Here is a 25,083-nt window from a genome sequence, read left to right on the forward strand (position 1 = left end):
ACAGAGAAAAGGAAGAGAAGGCCTGATTCATATAGTGATGCATGTTAACACCACAAAAAAGATTTAAATGTTTTTGTATTATTGTAAAAAAAATTGATACATCAGTGAATTAGACGTTAAGAGACTTGCCCCTCGTCCGAAAATGTAGAAATATAAAAATGCAGAGCCATTGAAGAATAAAACCAAAGGTTCATTAAAATAAGAAACTAAGATATAAATCTAAGAGAATACCCACCAGCACACAGTTTACCCAGGTTTCGCTCACAGTTCTGGTCATCACACTGACAGTACTGGCCATATATTTTCTTATTGGGGTTAGTATGGCAAATACAAGCACCACATACACAGTCTCCCTGGTTACTGCAGGTTGCTGAGGAGTTGTCCTTACGGCAAGCTGCATCCAGATCTTGAGTGGAACGCTGACCAGGATCACACTCACAGAACTTGCCAATTCGATCTTCTGTGCAGCTAGGAGAAACAGAAATCAGGCTCAATTCTCCCAAAGAGATGTCTAATCGGCAAAGTGCAAGCTTCACAATAAAGTTAAGAAAAGTAAAAGCCGTTCAAGCCCTCACACCTGTCCCTTCATTCCCTACGTAACAGAAGTGACAAGGCTTCGAAAGCAAAATACTGCAGACGCTGAAATAACAACAAAAAAAAATGCTGGAAATATTTGTGAGCCATGCATATCTTGAGAGAAATCATTTCAGGTAGAGTAGACTTTTCCTCAGAAATGAAGAAAGGTAGAAATGTAATTGGTTTTGAGTCAGAGGAAGTACAAAAGAGAAAATATATGATAGAAAAGATGAAATAACAAAACATGGTGCGAAAGCCTTCAAGAAAGTTACAGTTAATGAATGTAATAAAGACACAAAACTTGTTCCAAATGAGGTGTGGATGTATAGATAGCAGCTATCTGAACACATCATGAAGAGATAAAGAAAGAAATAAAAGACGGACCCAGCAAATAAAAAAATAAAGAACAAGATGGAAGCAAAGATTATGATCTAAAGTTGGTGACCTCCAAAGGGATTCTGCAAATACATTTAAGGGTGGTGTCATTGTGACACTGGAGGAGGCCCAGGATAGACATGTCACCCAGGGAATGGAAGGAGGAACTAAAATGGTTTGCAACCGGAAGGTGTTGTCGTTTGTCATGAACTAAGCGCAGATGCTCTACAAAGCAGCCTCCGGGCCTCCGCTTGGTCTGCTGATGTAGAGGAGGCCACATTGGGAGCAGCGGATGCAATAGACCATATTGACGGATGCGCAGGTGAGCCTCTGCCTGATGTTTGAAAGGCGTTTGGTATGCTTGCCTTTATTGGTCAATGCATTGAGCATAGGAGTTGGGAGATCATGTTATGGCTGAAAAGGACATTGGTTAGGCCACTATTGGAATACTATGTGCACTTCTGGTCTCCCTGCTTAAGGAAGGATGTTGTGAAACTTGAAAGGGTTCAGAAAAGATTGACAAGCATGTTGCCAGGGTTGCAGGGTTTAAGCTACAGGGAGAGGCTGAATAGACTGGGGCTATTTTCCCTGGAGCTTTGGAGGCTGTGGAAGACCTTATAGAGGTTTATAAAATCATGAGAGGCCTGGATAGCATGAATAGCCAAAGTCTTTTCCCAGGGGTGGGGGAGTCCAAAACCGGAGGGCATAGGTTTATAGTGAGAGGGGAAAGATTGAAAAGGGACCTGAGAGGCAACATTCTCATGCAGTGGGTGGTGTGTTTATGGACTAAGCTGCCAGAGGAAGTGATGGAGGTGGGTACAATTAGAACATTTAAGAGGCACCTGGATGGGTATATGAATAGAGGGTTATGGGCTAAATGCTGGCAAATGAGTCTACATTTATTGAGGATATCTGGTCGACATGGATGTGTTGGACCGAAGGATCTGTTTCGGTGCTATACATCTCTAAGACTCTAACCCAGTGTTGAGTCAAAAAGTTGTACAGTACCAAGTCAAATGATGAGGTGCTATTACTCAAGCTAATGTTAAGTTTTATTGGAACACCGTAGCTAAACGTTGACACAAAGGTCAGAGTGGAAGCATTGGGGAAAATTAAAATGACAAGTGACTGGAAGCTCAGGGTCACTGTCGATCAAATGGAGATATTTTCCACAGCTGCCAATGTAATATTTGAAGGGAACATGGATTGAAAGATGGTGCCTGATCTTAGGATAAACTTCATTATTCATTTTGGTCTTGCATTTAAGCAGACAGATGGATAGCAACGAAAGACAATAAATGCCACCCAGCCAGTGGGGATCCACATCCGAAGAGTGAATAAAAAGTAAACTATGCCACCATCAAGATGGGCAGGGAGACGGCGGGGGGCGGCTGGGGGTGGTGTGGCGGGGGGAGCTTAGGTTTTAAAAGCTTTGATTTTTAGGAAGAAGACTTAGAACTTACAGTTTTGGAATTCTGAGGGGAAAATGCAAGAAAGAAGACTGTGCAACAACATTATCACAGAAAGGATGTGGAAAGAAGGAAAACGTCAGTCGATGTATTTTGAATTTCGAGTGAGATTCAGAGGAACAATAACCATGGCAGTACAATGGAATGAGAAAAGAAAGTTTGCAAAGAGAGAGATTGCAGTCATGAAATGAGAGAGACTTTGAGACAGCAAACATTTGCTTGCTCTGAGTTTATCACAAGTTGAAAGGAAAGGAAGTGCTCCTCAAAAGAGTTGAAACAGACTTAAGGAGTTTGGATAGTATTAGCTTACCTGCATACACCACACTTGATTTGACCCTTATTGTTGCAATAAACAGACAAGTCAGGTTTGTCGTCACATTTACAGTTGCACCGCATTTGCAGTGAAATTTCCAACTTCTCAGTGAAGCCCAAAGGTCGAATCTCGAAGGACTGTTTATTGGTCAGGCATTTGTGTGCAGTAACTGTAATTGTGAAACTTATCTGAAAAAAAAAACACACAATGCTGTTGTCAAATGATATAAAGTTTTTTTTTCCTATATTACATTCCTTCCATGCAATAATCCATAGATAATTGGCAAAACCCGTCACTGCATCTCCATAGCATGCCAGTTAAATAACTCTCCCCCATCCAGTAAGTTGGCTATCTCTGTGTTTCATTCCACACTGTTTGCTTGTTCATTGTAGCTTGTTTTCTCTTCTGAATGAAGAGCACAATTTTTAAGAACCAGTATCGCTGTCCTGTCAATGAACAGGGACTGCCAAGATCAGTTCATCGCCAGCCTTATAACACTCCATGGAATGGTGGTCCAGGCCACTGCTGGGACTGGACCTAGATCCATGAGTTGAAGTGACAAAGGGCAAAGCAAATTATTGGGTGGCGTGGTCACACAAGGTGAATGGGGCAGTTGAGGGGAGGGGAGTGGCTGGTAGTGGAACAGTGAGTTGGGTGGAGGCTATATGGAAGGTTCATGCAGTGGGGTTGCTCTGATGAGGAAAATGGACCAGTGTTAGAGGTGTTCATCTTTTCCACCAGAGTTCTAGCTGACTTACGTGCTGGGCCTCCTACCTTTGCTGATTGGACGTATTTTTAAATAGACAATAATTGGCCACTTAAGGGCCTCAACTGGGTAATACCAGGCAGGTTTCCCTTCACAACCCTCTCACCAAATAAAGTTCCTCCCCTAATCAGGAGTGGACAGGTTGGCGGTGGAAAGACCACCATGTTGAATTTTCCAAGCTTCCCTCCCCTGCAGTAGCCAGGTTAGGGACATAATATGCTGCCCTATTTTGGCTTCGACATCGAGAATTTCGTTTTCTAGTGGTATAATTCAATGTGATCTTACAAAGGTCTGATCACTGCTATGGAGAGCAGTCTATCAGTATTTTATACAATTATTGTGTAATTCTTCAGCCTCAGTGTCAACTGAGGACATTAATTACAGATTCCTTCAATAGCCATGTGGATAGAGACCCCAGCCAGAGACTACTAGCCCCCAGAATGTATGAGCTATTTGGTTGTGTTTACAGTCTCGCATTGAATTGATGATCTGTGTTGCATTGCCTTTTCCAATCTGGAATTTAATTGGCCTCGAGCTGTGTACCTATGCATCTTAGAAGCCACCTTGAGAATCTCAACATGAACTCACCTCCTTATTAATCTTCACATTTGAACAAGTTCCCTCTTTTTCACTCGTGATATCTCCATCACTACAATGTGATGTATAAGAGATGTGGACTCCATCTGGCAGGGTTTTGTGTGCTAATATCACTGTGGAAGATAGATTCTGAAAAGAAAGAAATTAATCGATAAACTGTGAATATTGCAGGAAGGCCAATTGACACAATCCACCAGTTTATCAATGCACTCATGAGCAGTCTATTAGAATATTGGTACTCTCCCATCATTTTCCCAAAAGCAAGCGAAACTAAAATGGATTGAATACATTCTTGAGTAGCACCTACATTATAGGCAGCTGTTATCAGCTGAACCACATTACTGGAATCCGCGTTCAGTTCACCTACTGCAGATTTTGGAATCATTTCACTCAGCTCCTGGAATGAAACAGAAAAAGCTGATCTTTATTCCTTCATTAGTGTCACAACATGACTTATGAACAAAAGTTCAACAATAACAGGAGCAGTGATGCTTCAGGTGGGAAGCTGAAGTATTAAATCTGACACGTGTGCTTTGAATAGCATTTGAAGAAAGTAAAATCCCATTAGTCACTCAGATCCGCTCTGTGAAATTCAATCTTTCACTAACTACTGTTTAGGACAAACTCCTGGGAGTTGTACGGACTGTAAGTTCAGGAACTTGGCTCATCATTGTCCTGGCCCCATCGCTAATACTGGGTGCTTTTACAAGCTGCTGATCACAGTTACATAGGGCTGGATTTAACACAGCTCACCATGCAGGAACCATGGTGTCTGGGCCCAATTAATCAGGGGAGAGGTCCCACGTCAGTCTCCAACAGCAGGAGAACGTCCCCTGATATAATCAAGGGCTTGAAAGGGCTGTTATAGAGTCATAGAGTCATACACATGGAAGCAGACGCTTCGGTTCAAACTAAGCTAGTCCCACCTGCCTGCGCTTAGCCCAAAAATCACCAGATCTTTCCTATTCATGTACTTATCTAAACATCTTTTAAAAGTTATAAATTATAGCTGCATCCACTATTTCCTCTGGAAGTTCATTCAACACATGAACCACTGTCTCTGTAAAAAAAAATTGCCTCTCATTGTCTTTTTCAAATCTTTCTCCTCTCACCTTATGCCCCCTCGTCTTGAAATCCCCCACCCTAGGGAAAGGACACCTGCCATTCACCTCATCTATACAGCTCATTATTTTATAAACCTCTATAAGATCACTTCTCACTCTCCCACGCTCCACTGAAGGAAGTCCCAGCCTATGCAGCTGCTTTGGGATTCCCAGCCGGCAGAGGCGGAGTTTATTGGGCTAAAGCAGCCTCCTGAAATGGTGGTGATGGGGGAGGGGGGCACTATCAGGCACTCTTGTGCCCAATCAAAGGATCTGGAACAGGAAACATTGCTGAAAGCCAACCCATGGCCTTGCCTCCACCTCCACCCTTCCCTAGTGATCCCCAACCCATCCTCACTCATCTCTGATGTGAAATTCCACAACGACATGTATCTCTGGTGGATGCATTGCTACAGTTTGCCATGGCAAATGATAACTGGTGGATAAGGAGCTGCTGGCTTCTGATTGGCCAACTGTTGTTGGTGGGCAGGTTTTCTGCAGCTGGGTCCTCAAAGGCAGGAGAGGCCTGGCAGTGGCCACTTAAGTGTCTGATGAATACTTGATTTGGTTGGGCTTCCATCATGGAACTGAAAGGCGTTGCCTGATGGCTGTGTGACTAATGTGTAAGACCCTATATCTCCAAAAAATACAGTCCAGAAAGTGTACAGCACAGAAGCAGACAATGTGCTCCTTTTGTTGTATGCTGATGTTTAGGTTCGACACAAACCGTTTTCATTCTCTTTATCTAACCCTGTCAACATATCCCTTTATTCTCCTTCAATATATTTATCTGGCTTCCCCTTAAATGCATCTCTGCTATTCACTATGTAGTGTGTAGGATGACTGAATTGACTTTAAATTTCTTCTGTACACATGTAAATACCCTCAAAAAGATCAAACTAACTTTTCCCCTGGAATATTACACATTTAAGTGTAAAGCACAATGTTAATGAGATAATGTCAGACAAAAGCATGATAATGAACTTTAACAAGAAGCCAATGTAGTTTTGGATATGAACTGGGTTGAAGAATTAATTTCAAATTAGAATGTCCAAACGTATTTTGTTCATATCTGTCATCGGATTTTGTGTACTGAAAGTATAACTTAAAGCACGGCAAAATGAGTTAGTTTTCAAAGAATTGTGATGACCTGGCAAAGGATATCAGATCTAGTCATGTTCTGAGTGAAATGATTAAATGCATTATGTGATATTGTAAGTACAATACCATGACAGTCATATTGTGCTTGTAAACTCAGAGCATCTGTGCCTTTAAAATCCCATGTTAACGTACCATGTTTCTGACATTTGTTTTGATCGCTATCTTGTGATCGGAAACAATATAAGTTAAATAGATGGCAATACTTTCTTATGTCCTGTTCAGTTTTTGATATTCCTATCATTTGATTAATCAGGATTTAATTATTGTTAATTAAATAAACTAACACAGAACAATTTAAAACAGGTTAATTTCAGTTGTGTGTTGCATTCTAAGCAAACAACGTTTGATGCCACCTTTACTGCTTACTGTTGGGATCATTTATTTGGGACTTATAAGGACATAATCAGACAAAGTGGAATGCTGGTTCTAATTGCAAGAAAATGGTTTGTGGAAAACAACCACTTGTCTAAATAACATAGTATGTCATGTTGGACTGATACTCTTGACGTTTTCTCCCAGATTTCTAGGGCAAGGAAAAATTCCAGAGCCTCCCCTTCTTCGAAATGCTATGCTGCTTCAGCTCACATCAGAGGTAAAGATGAAGAGTGAAAATTGTGTATAATTTAAAAATATTGCTTCATGTTTTTCTCATCTAAACTTCTGCAAATGACCTGCTGGCCAATTGGCATTATTTTATGAATGACGGACAGAGTTATTGTTTGGCATGTCATCACACTTCTGTGAAATGACAAAGGCAAAGTCTCCATATTCTCAGAGGATCATGGGACTGGTCTCTCATCAGACAAGGACGACTGGTGGTGGTTTAATCTGAGCATCACCACGCCTTAGCCAAGGGGAGAGGTTGAGAAGGAGAGTCCTTCATAGTAACCTCAGCCAGTGTGGGAATTGAACCCATGCTGTTGGCATCACTCTGTGTTGCAAACCAGCCATCCAGCCACCTGAACTAACCAACCCCATATGAAATGGTATCATTTAGTGCATAGCTGGATAGTCCTGTGAATGGGTAATTGGCTGATTTTTTGACTAGTTTCTGGCACATGAGCCTTATTTTGAGAATAGCTGTCAAACAAGTTGACATTAGCCATAAATAATTACCCGGTATACTGGCATTATTTTTCCCGTGACTGCAAAAATGGGTTGAATGTTATTTTCAGCCAACTTCAAAGCTAACTCGGCAACAGAGGGATAGTCCTGGGAAAGAGACGACAGAGAAAAAAAAATGTTACATCAAATAAGGACAAATTAACATAATTCCTCCAGCATTCACCTGAGCGATTCTGTTATCTGAATAAATCATGGATCTTTTCACTGTTACCAAATGAAGCCACACTGAAATAGCTTTTCAACTTGCCATTCAGCTATAAAACCAATATTGGGGAACATCAGATTTTCATCACCATCAATTTCTGGTTCAAAATTTAACCCATCTATTTCAGGACCATCTGACAAAGATGCTGTTGCTGCACCAGACACTGACTAACTGATTCATAGCTCAACACTACTGTCCATCACTCCGGCTATCTTGAACCATATGTGGGCAACAGATATACTGCCAGAAGCACTGTTTCCTTCCCTGTCTAATGGACAGAAGTGTAAAATCAAGGCAATGAAAATTCAACACCAACAATCCTATCAGCAACATCAATTTCTTCATTGGTGAAAAAAATGCTTTAAAGTCAATGATACATCCTCCCGACAAGAACATATTCATATCTGATTTTTAAAGTTTCAGCTCCATTGGGATCAGAAATAGAAAGGCTTTTGCTGCGATGATGGAAATAAGGCATTGTTTTCCTTAACATGCTGCCTCCGTTTAGCATCGAGTGAATCTTTATCCTATTTTCTCAAGTTTGTGGCTGGAGCAGCAGCTGCAGTGTTTTATTGATTGTCCACCATCAGCAGCCTTTTTCTGTTTTTGTTCCCATATTTTGACTCAAAAGCCATTGTGTGGACATAACTGCATTTACTCCTGGTTCCAATCTAACTTCTAACCATAACCAGCAAACCACATGGCTTCTCTTCTTGCTCCCATACCATCATCTCTGCTATTCCCTAAGGATTGACACTTGGTCCCTCCTAGTTCTAATCTAAATGCTGTCCCTCAGCAACATCATCTGAAGGCACAATGTTAGTTTTCAAATGGATGTCGATGACCCAGCTCTACCTCAGAACCACTTCCCTTGCCTCCACCATTCTTTCTAAGTTATCAATCTCTTTCCTGACACCAAGCACTGGATGAGCAGAATTTTAATCCATATAATTGTTGGGAAGAGTGAAGCCATTGTTTCCAATGCTTGCTCCAAATTCCGTTTTGTAGCTACCAACTCCAACTCACATTTTGGCTCTGAGATTAAGTCAGTCTTTTCATAACTTTGGCGTGATACTTGGTCTTGAGATTTGTGACATTGCTAAAATGACCCATTTGCATTTCTAAAACACTGCCTGCCTTCTGGCCTGTCTTAGTTCATCCGCTGCTGAAACTCTCAGCCATGCCCTTGGTGCTCGCTTGAGCCTTGTTTATTCCAATACACTATTGACTGGTCTCAAAGGCATTAGCCCCTGTAAACTTAAAGTCATCCAAAAATCCAGTTCCTGGGACTTAACTCAAAACAACATCTGTTCTCCTATTACTCCTGTGTTTGTTGACCTATACTAGCTGTCAGTTAAGCAACATTTTGAGTTTAAAATTCTCATCCTTGTTTTCAAATCCTTCCATGGTCTCAACCCTCCCTACTCTATAATATCACCCTCTACCCCACAATCCATATCTTGCTAACTCTAGCCTCCCAATGCAGGCTATGTCTTCAATTGCTTAGGTCCTAAGGCCTGTACTACATATTTCTAGCTCACTTTGCCTTGATAAGACACTCCTTCAAACCTAACTCTTTGATCAAGCTTTTCATGTCATTGACCTCACCTGGTTCTCTTGCTATGGCCCAGTGGCATATGTTATTTTAGACTGCTTTTGTTTAATGTGAAATCCTTCCACCATCTGTGTATTTCTCGTATCTAGCGTTACTCAAGCAGTGGAGGGGATCATTATGAAATTGAAAAGACCACATTAATTATATGGATATGTACACAGCCAAGCGGTAGGTCTAGAAAACATGCAGTTCTTTAACTGGAACCAATGTTTATTCCGCAGTGCTGTGGGATCAAAGTTATTTTTGCTCCTCACCCTGTTTTACCCCTGCCCCCACCCATAATTTGAGTGTGCAAAGCATCTCCGGTGAAAGTACAAACAAAAGCCAGACAACAGCTTGCTGATGAACCCTCCCTCTCAAAAGATCCATGTGGTACAAAGCAAAAAGAAACACACGCAACACAGATATTGCTCTGCTGTCAATCTGGTAAGTTTTTTCCAAGAGCAGACCATTTATGCCATACTGCTGTTGAGTCAGGAGATTTTGCTTATAGAAGCAACGAATAGGAGAGTTATACTCACGTATTTAGTGTTATCTGCATAAAAGCCATCACTGTCAAGATGACATTTGCCATCATTAGGGGTCAGAATTGCTCCAAGTTTCCCATCTCCGGCAAAATGAAATCCATCATCTGAAGTGTATACAAGAAGGCGTGTGACGTTGCGCCATCCTATCTGGTCCTGTGGGAAGCAAAGTTACTAGTTTTAAGTAGCACATGAAATATATAAAGCTGTTACGTCGTCAAATTCTTTCGAAGATTTTAAAGTTCTGCTAAGTTATTTGTACATTTTCAGAATCAATGTTTCAAAGAGAGTTTTCTTCCAATGCACAACATTTAGCTCAAGCTGAGAAACAAATACAGAAAGAGTGGCCAGGGACACGGTAAGAGATGTTCCTTGTGTCAGTGTTTCAGTGATCAGATAGCCAGTGAAGTAATACATTCCCACTGACAAGTCCACTTGAATCAAACTCTCCTTCCTTTTTTCCAGTGGCGCACCCAAAGGCCTAAATAAATAACCTGCCAATATCTCACCCAAAAGTTGGTGGCACGGTGGCTTATCGGTTAGCACTGCTGCCTCACAGCGCCAGGGACCTGGGTTCGATCCCAGCCTCGGGCGACTGTCTGTGTGGAGTTTGCACATTCTCCCTGTGTCTGCTTGGGTTTGTTCTGGTTTGCTCTCACAGTCCAAAGATGTGCAGGTTTGGTGGATTGGCCATGGGAAATTGCCTGTAGCATTCAGGGATGTGTAGATGAGGTGGGTTATAGGGGGATGGGTCTGGGTGGGATGGTCCAAGGGTTGGTGTGGACTTGTTTGGTTGAAGGGCCTGTTTCCACACTGTAGGGATTCTATGATTCTAATCCAAAGATAAGTAGGTTGGCTGTGCTAGATTGCCCATAGTGTTCAGGATAGGTGGGTTAGCCATGGTTAATGCAGGGTATTAGCAGGGAGCTGTACCTGAGTAGGATGTTCTTCAGAATGTTGGTGCAGACTTGAAGGAATGAATGGGCACTTTCAGTAATTCCATGATTCTAATGTGACTGCAAAACAAGAACTGCATTTTCCACAGTTGAGCACTGGAGACAGGAGTCATCTATTAAGCCCAGATTCTGAAGAAGTCATACTGGACTCGAAATATTAGCTCTGTTTTTGTCCCCATTGATGTTGCCAGACCTGCTGATTTCTCTAGCAGTTTCTGTTTTTGGTTCAGATTTCCGGCATTTGCAGTATTTTGCTTTTAATCAAGCATTTCACGTCTGATAAAGGTGCCTCGGGAATTATTTTGAAGAGGGTCGTGTCCATGGTCCACCACGCATTCTAATTTGCACTTCGTATTTTTACAATATGTGCATCTTTGCACAGAAACAGTGGATGAAAGTTCTGATTACTATTAAAAGGTATATTGACATGGTTAATTTTTGTTTTGTCTTTCAAGCCAAGACTATGAAAGAAGCCAACATTGGAGTAATTATTTCAAGTGATAGAAAGGGATGGTTCAGTACTTTTGTTAGTGGTGTTGCCAATAAGAGGGACAGGGACAGTTGTGGGAAAACTGACTGGAAAGGCTGATGAATGCGGAAACTTGGGCACACTTTACCAGCCACTGAGTTCTAAGTCTGACAAAAACAAACTCACCACACACACTGCTGCCTGCATCATGGCATCCAGTCCGGCCTCTGGTGGATCCAGGTTTCCTGAAATAGATTGCTTCCCAACTTCAGAAGTGAATACATTTGAATCATTTGTTAACTTCAGGACATGCCGAAAATTAAAGGGACGCTGACACGCCTCAGTTTTAGTAGGACATGGATTTTTCATCTTCTCCGGATGCGTATTGACAAATGGTAGGACTGTCTTGTCCACAAAGGAACCAAATCCTGCAAGGAAATAAAAGTAGTTTGACTGATTTACTATTTGAATTGAGCTGGATAGTGATTGATTCCACGTGGGCAAGTAACTAGGAGCAATCACAGAATCTGGAATGCTGAAACTAGTTATTAAGAATTTTACAGATCAGAATAGGCCATTGGACTGCTCTGGGCTAAGCCAGTGAATTTGCTCCATACAATTGTCCTCCCATCACATTTGATTTAATCCTATCAACATATTCTTTGATTTCTTTCTCTGTTATATACTCACATAAAAACACAAGTAAATACAAACAGGATGAGACCATTTACCCCTTTGAACTTGCTCCACCAGCCAATAAGGTAATTTTTTTTCTTTATTCATTCAAGGGATGACGGCATTGCTGGCTAGGCAGCATTTATTGCCCATCCTTAAATGCCCAGAGGGCAGTGCAGAGTCAACCACATTGCTGTGGGTCTGGAGTCAAATGTAAGCCAAACCAGGTAAGGATGGCAGATTTCCTTCCCGAAAGGAAATTCCCTAAATTTGATGTGTTCTAAACTCCACTTTCCTACCTGTTCCCCAGAACCCTTGACTCACTTTTCAATCAAAAACCTTTCTAACTCAGCTTTGAATGTATTCAGTGACCCAGCCTTCAATGCTTTCTGTGGGAGAAAATACTCAACTCAAGCTACCCTCCAAGAGACAAAACTCCGCCTCATCGCTGCCTGAAATGGGAGAACCCTTACCTTGAAAATGTGCCCCCCCCCATTCTAGATTACTTGACAAGAGAAAACTTGTCCAGCTTCCTGACAAATGCATCTATGCTATTTACATCAAATACTCCCAGTGATAGCAAATTCCACATTCTCGTTACTATTCTGACAACTACCAATTGCTTTTGAACGCCTCAAGTGATTCTTTCTCAACCACACTCTCAGGCAGTGCATTCCAAAACCACTTGCTGCTAAAAAAAAAGTTTTTCATTGTGCTGCTGCTGCTTTTACCAAACAACATGATTCTGGTTCCTCTGGTTTTCCATCCTACTACCACCAGGAATATTTTATTCCCTTTCTACTTTCTCTCGACCTCTCATGATTCTGAATTTCTCCTCAAATCGCCTCTTGATCTCCTCAGCTAAGAACAACTTGTTTCTTCAATCTATCTATGTAACTCATGCTTCTCATTCTTAGAACCATTCTCATGCATTTTTTTTCACCCTTTCTAATGTCTTCATAACATGTTGAGTCCAGAACTGGACCCAGTATTCCAGATGAAGACAATTAACTAAGCGCTTTGCACAGATTTATTGTGACTTCCCAGCTTTTGTATTCCATGTCACCTCTTTAAAAAATGCAAGATCGCATAGCCTTTGTTATCCACTTTCTCAACCTGTTCGTAACCTGAACACATATAGCACCAGGTACCTCAGCTTCTACGCTCATTTAGAATCATATTATTTAATAATCATAGGCTGTCATTTAACTATATTTTATTTTCAAGCCACTTGTTTGTTTTCTTGAAGTATTGAGTAATGTTTCACATAAAAGTTATGTTTTTATTCAGGGATGTTTGAGTCCATTGTTCCTACCTTTCTTAATACTAAATACGGATCTCCTTTCTAAATACAGGAGAAAGGACACTTTTTATGTGTCGAGAAGCTGATCTTGCCTGTGCTATATTTCAAGGTCAAAATGTCAGTGTACATTCAAGAAACACAGTATATCAGTATACCTTTAAGTAACGTCCTCATGACATCATCACTGTATCATAGCACGTGTCCTAAGGGTATAAAGATCTTATACTCTCTTATCTCAGTTCACTTGAAACATGACACTCTACTTTAAGTACATTCTTCTCTTGAACTTAAAATTCACCAAGACAATTATGTGTCCAAGAGATGTCATGTTGCTACATAATAGTTAATTGTAATAATTTCAGTTAGATTCCTCAGTACCATGATATCCCAGGCCCAGTGTCTTATATTACGGTAACTAACAGAAGTATTACAGTATCAGTTAAAATACCCTACTGGATACAAACTCACACCATTAATAACCCTTTAAAAAAAGGTCTCAATGGACATTTGCTCTCCTTCACAATTGCAGCTCTCCCCAATCCCTCACAGAATAAAACACAACACATCCCTTCTACAACAAACTATCTGACTGCATCTAGATTATGAGAAACAATGTCCAGATTTTGAAGTTATGTGATTGTACAAGCTGCGGGTCTTGTTGATCCACAAGAAGCAATATGGAAAACGGTTGGCTCACCAATTTTGCTGGACTTTGTGATACTCGTCAGTGCTTCCAGAAGCTTTCCTCCCAGGCTCTTCACATTCTCCAGATCATCTTTCATGGAGTAGGACAGGTCCATGAGGTAGTATAAGTCCACAGGGTAACCTTCAGCACGCTTAAACTTCACTTCGATTTTCTGTGGACTGCCTAAATTGCAAGACCACATGTTTATTAAGGAATCAGAAACAAATAACTGCAAATTAATAATTTCATTCCAACATTTTCCCTCCACTTCATGTCTGAAGTCTTTCATTTTATTTCAATACCATAGTCAAAAGAGCATATGAGTTATTTACTGATCATGATAAACTGAAGTCTACCCCACAGGGAAGATCAACTGCTCATCACCAAAAATATCCTCCTTGTGAGGTTAGAGCAAATTACTGCAGATGCTGGACGCTGCACTGAAAACAGAAAGTACTGGAGATCAGAACGGGTCAGGCAGCATCCATTGGAGAGAAAGCAAGCTCCCTGTTAGATTATCGGCAGCTTCTTTTTTGTCAGATGCTTTGCACCTCTGGAGTCAACTCTGTGTTAAGTGTCACATAAAGAGACAAACAGTAGGCTTTAAAGGTTCGTGATTCACTAACCTTCCGTTTGCCTGGGCTTTTTTCTTGGCCACTTGAGCTTTCTGTTTCTGCTTGTCTCTTCCAGTGCCCTTCCAAACAATCAGCCTCCAGAAGCCATCAGCACTTGGAGCCTGTAGTCGTGGCCGAGTGGTTAGGGTGTTGGATTAGGAAATCCATTGGGTTTCCCCGCGCAGGTTTGTATCCTGCTGCCTACACCTCCCCAAGTCGCAGATTTTAAATGACTTCCTCAGGATGAGCTATCGCTCCCCCTAGCAAAAACCTCTCTAACAGTCCCTCATTTGGGGCGGCATGGTGACTCAGTGGTTAGTGCTGCCACCTCACAGCACCAGGGACCCAGGTTCAATTCCACCCTCGGGCAACTGTCTGTGTGGAGTTTGCACATTCTCCCTGTGGCTGTGTGGGTTTCCTCCAGGTGCTCCGGTTTCCTCCCACAGTCCAAAGACGTGCAGGCTAGGTGAATTGGCCATACTAAATTGCCCATAGTGTTCAGGGAAGTGTGGTTTAGGTGGGTTATAGGGGAATAGGTCTGGGTGGGATGCTCCGAGGGTTGGTGTGGACTTGTTGGGCCGAAGGGCCTGTTTCCACACTGTAGGGATTCTATGATTTGTCTCTCAGTTGTCTGTGCCGATGCTTGCCATCTTCATATCTCATTAGCTCATGTCCTTGCAACAGATGAATGGATGTCCAATAAGTTGTGACCCAGTGGCCGGACACCATTCAGAAATCTTTGGATTTGTGGCCATCATCTTTCTTTATTTGTCCATGGGATGTGGGCGCTTCTGGCTAGGCCAGTGTTTCTTTCCCATCTTTAATTACCTTTGAGAAGGTTGTGAGCCTCCTTCTTGAATTGCCTTAATTCTGAGGGCAGGGTTTCCTGGGCCGGGGGGGGGGGGGGGGCGGGGGTGGAGGTGGTGGGGAGCTTTGGGGCACTAAGTGGAGTCGCGAACTGAAATTTTGGTGTTTTGAACTCTGCTGCAGCAATGGCTGGTTCCTACTGCCTGTTGCCTTAGGTCTCCTACTCCACTCCGACACTACCTCCACCACTAAACAAGGGATCACAGCAGTTTTCAAGCTTCAAAATGGGGTAACAGCAGTGAAAAAGTTTCGGAAACACTGCTTTATGGTGTTGGCACACCCACAGAGCTATTAGAAAGGGAGATCCAGGAATTTGACACCGCAACAGTGAAAGAATGATGATATTGCATTGTACAAAGGTGTGATCCTGTCCAAGAACAACGGTGACTTGAGGTGATTGCAACAGCAATCAAAACATTCACATACTAAGGATTAAGAGAAAAACATTCGCTCATTTTGTGTTTGGCAGACTGCAGATCTTAGCTGAACACATCTATTCCAAATTACAGATTGGTTTTAAAAAGGAATATCTACAATTGACATGATGTTCTTAGTCCAGTAGTTTCATGAGAAATGCCATGAGCAAAGGAGACCACGAGATATTACATTCAATTATGTCATTGAAAGCTTTCAACCGTCTGAGCAGAGGAAGTCTATATAAGCTGCTGGAGAAAACTAGCATCCTGCTGATACTGTTCACTGTGACCTCCTCTTTCTGTGACACTGTGATGGGTAAGGTCAGCAATGATGTAACATCAAAGGCTTCGAGATTTCCATTGGGATCAAACAAGATTGTACTCTGGCACCAACACTCTGAAATATTCTTCTCTTCACTGCTGTTGTGTGCTTTCAGTTCATCAACATAGGGTGTCTTCTTGTATATCAGAACTAGTAAAGCTGATCATCCCCTCAAAAAGCTTCTATTTAATTTATGTATGAGCGGTTTGACCACTTCCCACAGGAATTTGCTGAGCTGGATTAAAAGCAGTTCTGATATAGCAAAGAGTTTCATAGCTATGTTCCAGACACTGATTTTTGAGGATCTAGAGGACATTAGTTAGTCTCTTATACTTCACTCCGTCTGAGAATAGACAGGCTTGAGAATTGTGTATGATCTATATGCAATGTAAGTATGATTAATTCATTATAGAAACCCTAGTAGCAGATTCATGTGTGCATAATGCCAGGAAAAGCTATTCTGATCAAAGATAATTATGATTATCCAGATTAAATAGGTGAATCCTTTACCCAGGCTGACTACAAGTATGCACATTAATTGAGGTTAATCTAATCAACACAACTGCCGACAGTGAATACGCTTAATAAAGGCGTCAAGAAGTATTATGTGCAATGAGACACAGCAAACCCAATTCAATGCAGAGAAGTCTGATGTAGGGCAAGCTGATACAAGAAAACACAAATATGCCTACAAAAGTTTAATTAAGTTCAGCTTGATCTGTTTTCCTTTTCTGCTTCCTCAGCAACATAACGCAAGGAATTCAAGTTACCTTGTAGAAAAGTATTGGTCCAATTTTTATTATATGTGTGTGAATGCATTCTGAGCAAATTAAAGTTTCACTCATTTTTACAAACAGTACAAAAAAGCTAGGAACTGAGAACCAGCCATTGTTCTCCACATTGTTTTTTTTGTATTCCTTAGTGTATCTCTTAGAAGTCACAGGATTATTGAGGAATACTGAATTGCTGTAGATTTCCTTGAACTGTTCAGCAGTGTGATTTTAATTACATACATATACATGACAAATATAAACATTTGATAACTGTAAGGACTGCGATGTACCAAGTATCTAGAGTATTTACCTCGTCGAAGAAAGAGTTTAACTTTCTGTGGTTTTATCTGTATCACATTAGTTGCAGAATTAACAAGTGGTTTGTTCATTTGAAATTCCATGTCGTTTTGTGGGTTGATAATTTCCATTTTTTGGCAACCTCTCTTCTCAAGGGATTTCACAGAATCACACCTTGCAGAATTTGGCTCTCCAGCCTTTGTGAAATTCTGGACAGGAAGTAAAATGGGAAAACAACAATAAAGTATAGATTTTTTCTACCTACTTTCGAATATTGGGAAGCAGTCCAACTGTATGTGCACAAGATGAAAAAGTAGGAAATTTGATAAAATGGTGCACACGTCTACCGTTCATTTTTTAATACAAGCAATAACTCAAACTGCTTTTGATTTTCATTTTTATTTTAACTTGGTGACCTTATACTGCAAACAGTCCAGCTCCATACTGTATGAAGGATTCTTACCTAATTCCTGGATTCCTTCTCATGATATTTTCCTTCTAAGCACAGTGGCCAAATCTCCCCCATGCAAGGAATAACGAGAAGGAATTTAAACTTAACAAATGCCCCCCTTAATGGGAATTATTCCTGTAAAATTGGTCTGAAGGAGTTCCATTGAAAAATATATGCAAACTTCCACAAAATGAATTTGTGATGGATCATCTAGGTGGAAATGGGGAATCCTAGAAACAAAGATATTATGAAGTTTTATTTGTCCAGAATTGACTCACACTCTGCAATATCATTGGACAGCTGTTTAGCTGCTAAATTCTCAACTAATGTGCTGTTAATGAGAAATCATCACCATTATTTACTTAGATTTCCCAGAATCAAAGCATCATGATTTTTGAAAAAAAAAGCAAAACTCAAAAATTTCTGAAATAGCTCTGGTTAGCAGTGAACAAACATAGCTTGATTTTTTGCACAGACACCTTCTGTGACTGCAGGACTTTGGTGACCAGTGTGTTGAGGATGAGCAATTGTGGATCTCCTTGACCAATTAGATCGAAAAGTCTTTACTGAGGTCCAGTCTGAACCAGGAAATGTCAATTGCAACAGTGATTCCAATGTAAAATCATGTACAGAAAGCAAAATAAGGAGACAGAAAGAAGGGAAGATTAAAGAGACACAAATAATTTTAAAATAAAATCTCCAACAATAGTGGAAAGAGGATAGAATGAGACTCCACAATTATAAAAGTGATGTTTTTCAGTGCCAGTGAAGTTGCTGCACCATAAAGGACTCCACCATTGGATTGGGTTCCCCAGACCGCCAATTCCATTGCTTTCTGGATTTGGTATGCGATTGATGTTGTCATTTTAGTCTAAACCCTGAGGACAGCTTCCGAAATATAGGGTTCTTGAAATTTTCACCGCTTATAACAATCTCAAAAGTTAATAATGTAATTACAGACCAGTCAATGATAACCATGAGAAGAATATGCTACCGCTTGCATAATCCAACATAACAGCTTGTATTCTTTGAAATTATTTACTTAATTACATGTATAATGCAACATATCACTGGGGTGGAATGTTGGAAATCAAGCCCCATTATTCCTCGCGTCATCACAGAAGTTAAAGATTTGAAGTCTGCAAAATTTCCTAATTTGCCTGTCTTTTAGACCCAGGTTGACTGAAAGCATGGGCCAGGTTTCTGTACTTACTTATTACAAATAAATAGATACTAGCTACAGAGAAACAACAATGAACCATTGTCATACAGTTCTACTCAACCTCTCCTATCAAACTTCCCCCGAAACATACATACAGACAGACAAAAAGCATTTGTGGTTTGGGTGGAGGGAAATACTGGGAAGGCAGTTCAATGGGTGTCTGTTCACATGGTTCACTGAGATGCTCCTTTTCACTTGCCTGGACTTGCTGCTCCTCGATCTGTCTTCTCGAGGTATTTTCACTAATTTTAGAATACATAGAGTGACGATGGAGTGTCTGACATATTGGGTTAAAATCAACAGTTTACAGCAACTGGTGAGGGAAAATAAATTGGCTTTCTTAAGGCTTAAGGTATTTTTTTTCCTACAAAGGCAATATCACTACCTCCCTGAGATAACAAGGTGTAGAGCTGGATGAACACAGCAGGCCTAGCAGCATCAGAGGAGCAGGAAGGCTGACGTTTCGGGCCTAGACGCTAACTTCTGAACGTACTATTCACATTCAAACTGGGATCCAGTCACACAGTTGTTGACAGGCAGAAGGTCTTTGTCATCAACAATGTCCACTAGCACACAACCAATCAACTACTTATTGCTGGCCAAATCTCACTTTGTACATACCCCTGGTGCTCGTTTGTCTGCAATTAAACTTCCCCATTGTTTGAACAAACAAGAGTGTAAACAGCACAAGGTTGCTTCTAAAAAGTGTAGTAATCCCTTTCACAGTCCTTGATTTTTAAAACAGATCTTTCCCTATTTGCACAATCAAAATAGAGAAAAACAAAAAGATATGGTCTTTACAATAGTTAGTCCTATCCTCCATCTCAGACGATTCCACTTTAAATTAGTGACCAATTCATCACTAGTATAGTCTATATAATTTTTAAAAGCCAGCTTCCTCATTTCTGACATAAGAAAACTAATCCCAAATATTCTGTTTCCTCGCTGATAAAGTATATCCAACTTTCAGATGTGGATACTGCACTAAACAATGAGAAACTGCACCATTTACCCCATTAGGCTTACCAGTGCCTTACACCAGGCGCAACCGGGTCCTAAATTGATGCATTCCTGGCAAGTTGATCCTGCGGAATTGCAGGTAGAATCTGAAAGATAAATTTAAAAATTCTCTGTTATTTCCAATTATATTTACAGAGGTGACTAGGAAAATTAGGTAACTGGCATTTCAAAGCTACATAGTCCCCTTAAATATGATTCTGCCGTAGACAATAATAATCAAAAGAACATTTGACACCTCTGCACTAACAATATCTGGCCTGGTGCATAGCCCTGACTGTGAAAAATTTCAAATTTTCTGGGGTCACAGCAAGTGATACCATAACAAGTATTGTCATGCGAGGACATGTGGGTTTATATGCAACACCCCTGCCTCTGAGTCAGAAGTTTTGGGTTGAAGAATCTCTTTCAGAACTTGTTGGCCACAGAAGGAACATTCATGATGTTGATCAAGAAGACTGATAATCAGCCCACTAATCCTTCCAATACTTCGTCATTATTCCCCAAAAGAGAAAATGTATGCGTGAAGATATGAAACAAATGAACTGTTATGAACTACCTGCTAATGTTTCTGATTTATTATATCACGGCTGTCATTTTTCACTCCACAACAGCTGACAGCCATTGTAGATCTGTTAGGATAAATCATACTCAAGAATCAATGATGACCGTGAATCCATTGTTGATTGTCGGAAAAACCCATCTGGTTCACTAATGCCCTTCCGGAAAGGAAACTGCCATCCTTACCTGGTCTGGCCTACATGTGACTCCAGATCGACAGCAATGTGATTGACTCTGAACTGCCCACTGGGTAATTGGGGATGGGCAATAAATGTTGCCTAGCCAGTGACACCCTCATCCCATGAATGAACAAAAAGGATTTAACACAGCCTTTTGACAAAATGATTGGATTTTTCAAGGGGACGGAGCAATGATAGTTCAGATAGATTGTCATTAAAATATTTTGCAAAAGGATTGCTAGAAAAATTCGGATGTTGGGTAAAGGATGATAGATCAGATGGATAAAATGCTGGTTAATAATAGATGGAATCAGGGTAAATAGATGTTGCCTGGATTAAAGAAGTGTTGAAAATGGTGTTACCCCAGAGGTCAGATCACCTTTTTCTTGGTGTGCATCAATGCTTTAGACTTGGGTATAGGGAAGAGATGTTCTCATAATTCCTTTTAAGTGTGACCACGGGTAGATAGAGTCATGAAATGCTCAACACAGTTTGGTGTTTTAGAAAGAGAGGGACTGCTATGCTGAGGGTCTCCAGGACTTGTTTGACAAAGTTTTTCCAAAAAGTTTGGAACTCTCTGCATCAGGTGGAAGCAGGGTCATTTAACATTTTTAAAGACAAAGGTAGTTAGTTTGTTGTAGGCAAGGGAATCACAGGCTATTGGGATAGATAGGAATGAAGAATTTGAAACACAAACAAGTCAGCCATGATCTCATTGAATGGCAGACTAAACTCAGTGGGGGTTCAATAGTCCACTTCTGCTCCTATTTCATGTGGAATAAGGACGGAACATCTAATTAGGACTTTCAAAAAGAATTGTATGTATTTAATAACAGTTGATAGGCAAATATGCGGGGGCGGGGTGTGTGTCAGAAATAGCAGATTCATATTAAAAGAGAGAGGAGGAATGTAGGGACTGGTTGAGCAGAGGATGTGGCAGTGGTTGAAGCAAATGGAACAAGACACAAACACAATGATGCACATAAGAAGACAGAAGTCTGTAGTCTGGATCAAAAGGGAGTGCTAATACCACATTTGTCAGTTCTTCTGACATACAAGAGGAAGAAGGCAGTGTCGCTCAAATAGCCTATGTGAGCTGTTTATTCCACCAAAATCTGAGAAAGTATCCATGACATCTGATTCTGTAACTCACTTTAAAACATTTTTTTGAAAGTTACTGAGGCTTTCTTTTGTTTCAATCTCAGGATGTGAGCATGGCTGGCAAGATCTTAAACTGCTGCAGTCCAAGTCCTGCAGCGATGTTAGGTCAGGATTTTATGGATCTTAACCAAGCAAATGTGAAGTAACAGCAGTACCTGTTCAGCCAGAAAGAAAAAAAAATTGGTAAAACTTGGAAATATTTAGCACTGTTGTGATCTGATCTTGTATACCTTAAAATGGAACTCCAGTTCAGACCAGTCATTTCCAAGTTTCACTGACATTTCCTTCTTGTCAAGATGGTATATTACTGAATGATGGCATTTTCATGCAAAGGGCTGCACCCTAGTCTTTCTCAGTGTCGTGCATTTAAGAGGTGCTGCTGATAAAGCCTTGGTGAGTTTTCACAGTGGATTCTGTAGATAGGACACACAACAGCCACAGAGACGTTGGAGGAAGTGACTTTTTAAGCTAATAGGTTGTGAGACTTTTCAGTGTTGTTGGATCCATACTTACCCAAGCATGTAGAGATTATTCTATCACATTCCTGATGTGTCTTATAGGTTGTAGAGAGGTTTTAGCAAATCAAGAGCAATTTTGCATAACCGTGACTGCCTAAATTTCTTACAATCAGAGTCAAAATGGTTTAATGAAAAGGAAATCATGTTTGGCAAATGCTGTTTGAGTGCTTTAAGAATGTAACAAGCAAGGTAGTTAAAAGGGAACTAGTAGATATCAGGTCTTTGGATTTCCGAAATGCATTTGATAACTTGCCACATTACTGTTAAATTTGCTCAGGGGTAATGACATGGTCGTCCAGTTATAGGAAGGATATTATCAAGCTGGAGAGTGTTCAGAAGAGATTTACCAGGTATGGAAGGTTTAAGTTATAAAGAAGGGGTGGATAGGCTGGGACTTTTTTCACTGGAGTGTAGAAGGTTGAGAGTTGACCTGACAGAAGTTTATAAAATAATAAGAGGTATAGATAGGGTTGATGATAGTTGTCTTTTCCCTAAGATGGGGAGTTTCAAGACTAGAGGGCACATTTTTAAGGTGAGAGGAGAGAGATTTAGAAAAGACGTAAGAGTCAATACAGAGAGCGGTTCACGTGTAGAATGAACTTCCTGATGAAGGTTACAATTACAATGTTTAAAAGGCATTTGGATGGATATGTGAACAGGAAAGGTTTAGAGAGATATGGGCCAGGAGCAGACAGGTGGGACTAGTTTAGTTTGTGATTATGTTTGGTATGGACTGGTTGGACTGAAGGGTCTGTTTCCGTGCTCTGTGACTCAATGACTATAACATTGCTGGCTAGGACAATATTTATTACCCATCCCTAATTGTCTAGAGGGCAGTTAAGAGTTAACTTCATTGCTGTGTGTCTGAAGTCACATACAAGCCAGATGAGGAAAGGATGGCACATTTTCTTCTCTAAAGGACATTAATAAACCAGATGGTTTGCATGAAAGATTACTGTACAAGATAAGAATTCATAGTATTGGAGTGACATATTAACTTACATAGACTACTAGCAAATGCACAGGGAAACAGATTTGAGATAAATGCGGAATTTTCAACTTGGCAAATTGTAACCAGTAGTGCTGGGCCCAAATTATTTATAATTTATATTAATGACTTGGATGAAGTTTTCTCTTATAAATTTGCTGACAATACAAAAATAGGTCAGAAAGCAAAGGTGGGGATGATCCGAAGAGTCAGCAAAGTATCGATAGGTGAAACAAGTCAGACAAAAATTGGCACATGGAAGATAGTTTTAGAAAATGAGAGGTTATCCACTATCGCAGTAAGGATAGAAAAGCAGAATAGTATTTGAGTGGAGGAAGGTTGAAATCTTCTGCAGTCCAGAGGGAGCTGGTCATCCTTGTTCATGAATCATTTTTGCAGGAAGAATAGAAAAGCAGAATAGTGTTTGAGTAGAGAGTGATTGAAATATTCTGCAGTCCACAGGGAGCTGGTCATCCTTGTTCATCACAAGAAGTTAGCAAACTGGTGCAACAAGTGATTTGGAAGGCAAATGGGGTGTTGTCTGATGACAAGGTGGTTGGCGGATAGAAGTAGGAACCTCCATAACAGTGCAAGTTACATGACCACACCTAAATTGCAGACAATTTTGGTTCCCTTACGTAAGGTAGAATATACACACGTTGGAATTGGTTCAGATGAGGTTCACTATGTTGATTTCTGATTTTGAAGGTGTTGTCAAATAAGACAAGGTGAAGGAGACAGGATCTACAGTCATTGCAGATATGATGAATATAGTAATATATATTACATATATACATTCACATCATTCTGATTTTTGGAAAGAGAATTTTATCAAAGAAGTAGATGAGGGTTTCCTTTAAAATAAATTCACAGTCCATGTGTTTGTCAAAATGTGTTGTTCAGCATTGTTCAGAAAGCAAGTGGCTGTGAACGCCTGGGGTGTGTTAGTGGGAAATTGTTTATACTGTGGTGGTTTTACGACAGTCAGTCTAAACATTGAAGGCTATTAACTTGTTTTCAGTTCAGAATAACCAAGGATTGATTTTAGTTTAGAAAAGCCAGAAATTGAAACTTTTTAGGACAGTTCAGAAGAGACCTGACTGGGGTCAGAAGAAATGTATTTTCTCTCCTTAAAAAAGTTGAGGACAGTTCAGTGAAAACACGGTCACTGCTGAAGAAAAGTTTAATTTGTCCAGCCTCAAATGAGGAGAGTTTTGATCAGAATTTGCAAGTTATCGTAAGCTGAGGCTGTTTAAATTCTCAGTTTTATATGTATTCATGTAAGAAGATTCCACAGTTCACAGAAAAGGAAATGCAGCAAATCAGTTAAGCAGAACTGAAAGATTTAATATAGAAGATTAATTTCTCTGGACTTAAATTTCTATAAATGGATGGCTTTGTGAAATAGGTTGAAAATATTATTTTGCTGTGTGTTTTAAGATTTTTTGAAAACTGTATTATATCTAAACAACTTATTTTTTGTCTTTTGTGTAATAACCCTCCGTCCAGTTATTGAAGTAACTTTGCAGTCTCCTGTGACTATGTTTCAGTAACTGACCTCCATGTTCACTGAAATTTGAAAGAAATGATCTATCAAGCTAGATTTCATTCTGAGATCTGACTTGTCCATTTGCAAGGATTTAACAGAGTCAAATAGGGGTTCTTCCAGTGATAGTAGGAACTGCAGATGCTGGAGAATCTGAGATAACAAGGTGTAGAGCTGGATGAACACAGCAGGCCAAGCAGCATCAGAGGAGCAGGAAGCTGATGTTTCGGGCCT

At 40.4% G+C, this 25,083-nt stretch overlaps 2 protein-coding genes across 3 annotated transcripts in view; both read right to left on the reverse strand.

Moving 5' to 3' along the window:
* The window catches only part of LOC109915473 (integrin beta-2-like), a 32,106-nt gene extending 12,126 nt beyond the window's left edge, over window positions 1-19,980 (reverse strand). Inside the window, exons 1-10 of the mRNA XM_048599473.1 lie at window positions 19,906-19,980; window positions 17,220-17,415; window positions 13,930-14,100; window positions 11,441-11,682; window positions 9,827-9,985; window positions 7,477-7,572; window positions 4,404-4,493; window positions 4,088-4,225; window positions 2,731-2,921; window positions 236-468 (exon numbers count right to left, since the gene is read on the reverse strand). Of these exons, the coding sequence (XP_048455430.1) occupies window positions 236-468; window positions 2,731-2,921; window positions 4,088-4,225; window positions 4,404-4,493; window positions 7,477-7,572; window positions 9,827-9,985; window positions 11,441-11,682; window positions 13,930-14,100; window positions 17,220-17,337 (1,438 nt within the window). The 5' untranslated portion in view covers window positions 17,338-17,415; window positions 19,906-19,980. The remainder of the gene's footprint in view (window positions 1-235; window positions 469-2,730; window positions 2,922-4,087; window positions 4,226-4,403; window positions 4,494-7,476; window positions 7,573-9,826; window positions 9,986-11,440; window positions 11,683-13,929; window positions 14,101-17,219; window positions 17,416-19,905) is intronic.
* The window catches only part of adarb1b (adenosine deaminase RNA specific B1b), a 614,030-nt gene that overhangs the window by 515,235 nt on the left and 73,712 nt on the right, over window positions 1-25,083 (reverse strand). The gene's annotated exons all lie outside the window — the stretch shown is intronic.

This window comes from Rhincodon typus, chromosome 7, assembly GCF_021869965.1.
Source record: "Rhincodon typus isolate 14 chromosome 7, sRhiTyp1.1, whole genome shotgun sequence".
Lineage (NCBI taxonomy): Eukaryota > Metazoa > Chordata > Chondrichthyes > Orectolobiformes > Rhincodontidae > Rhincodon > Rhincodon typus.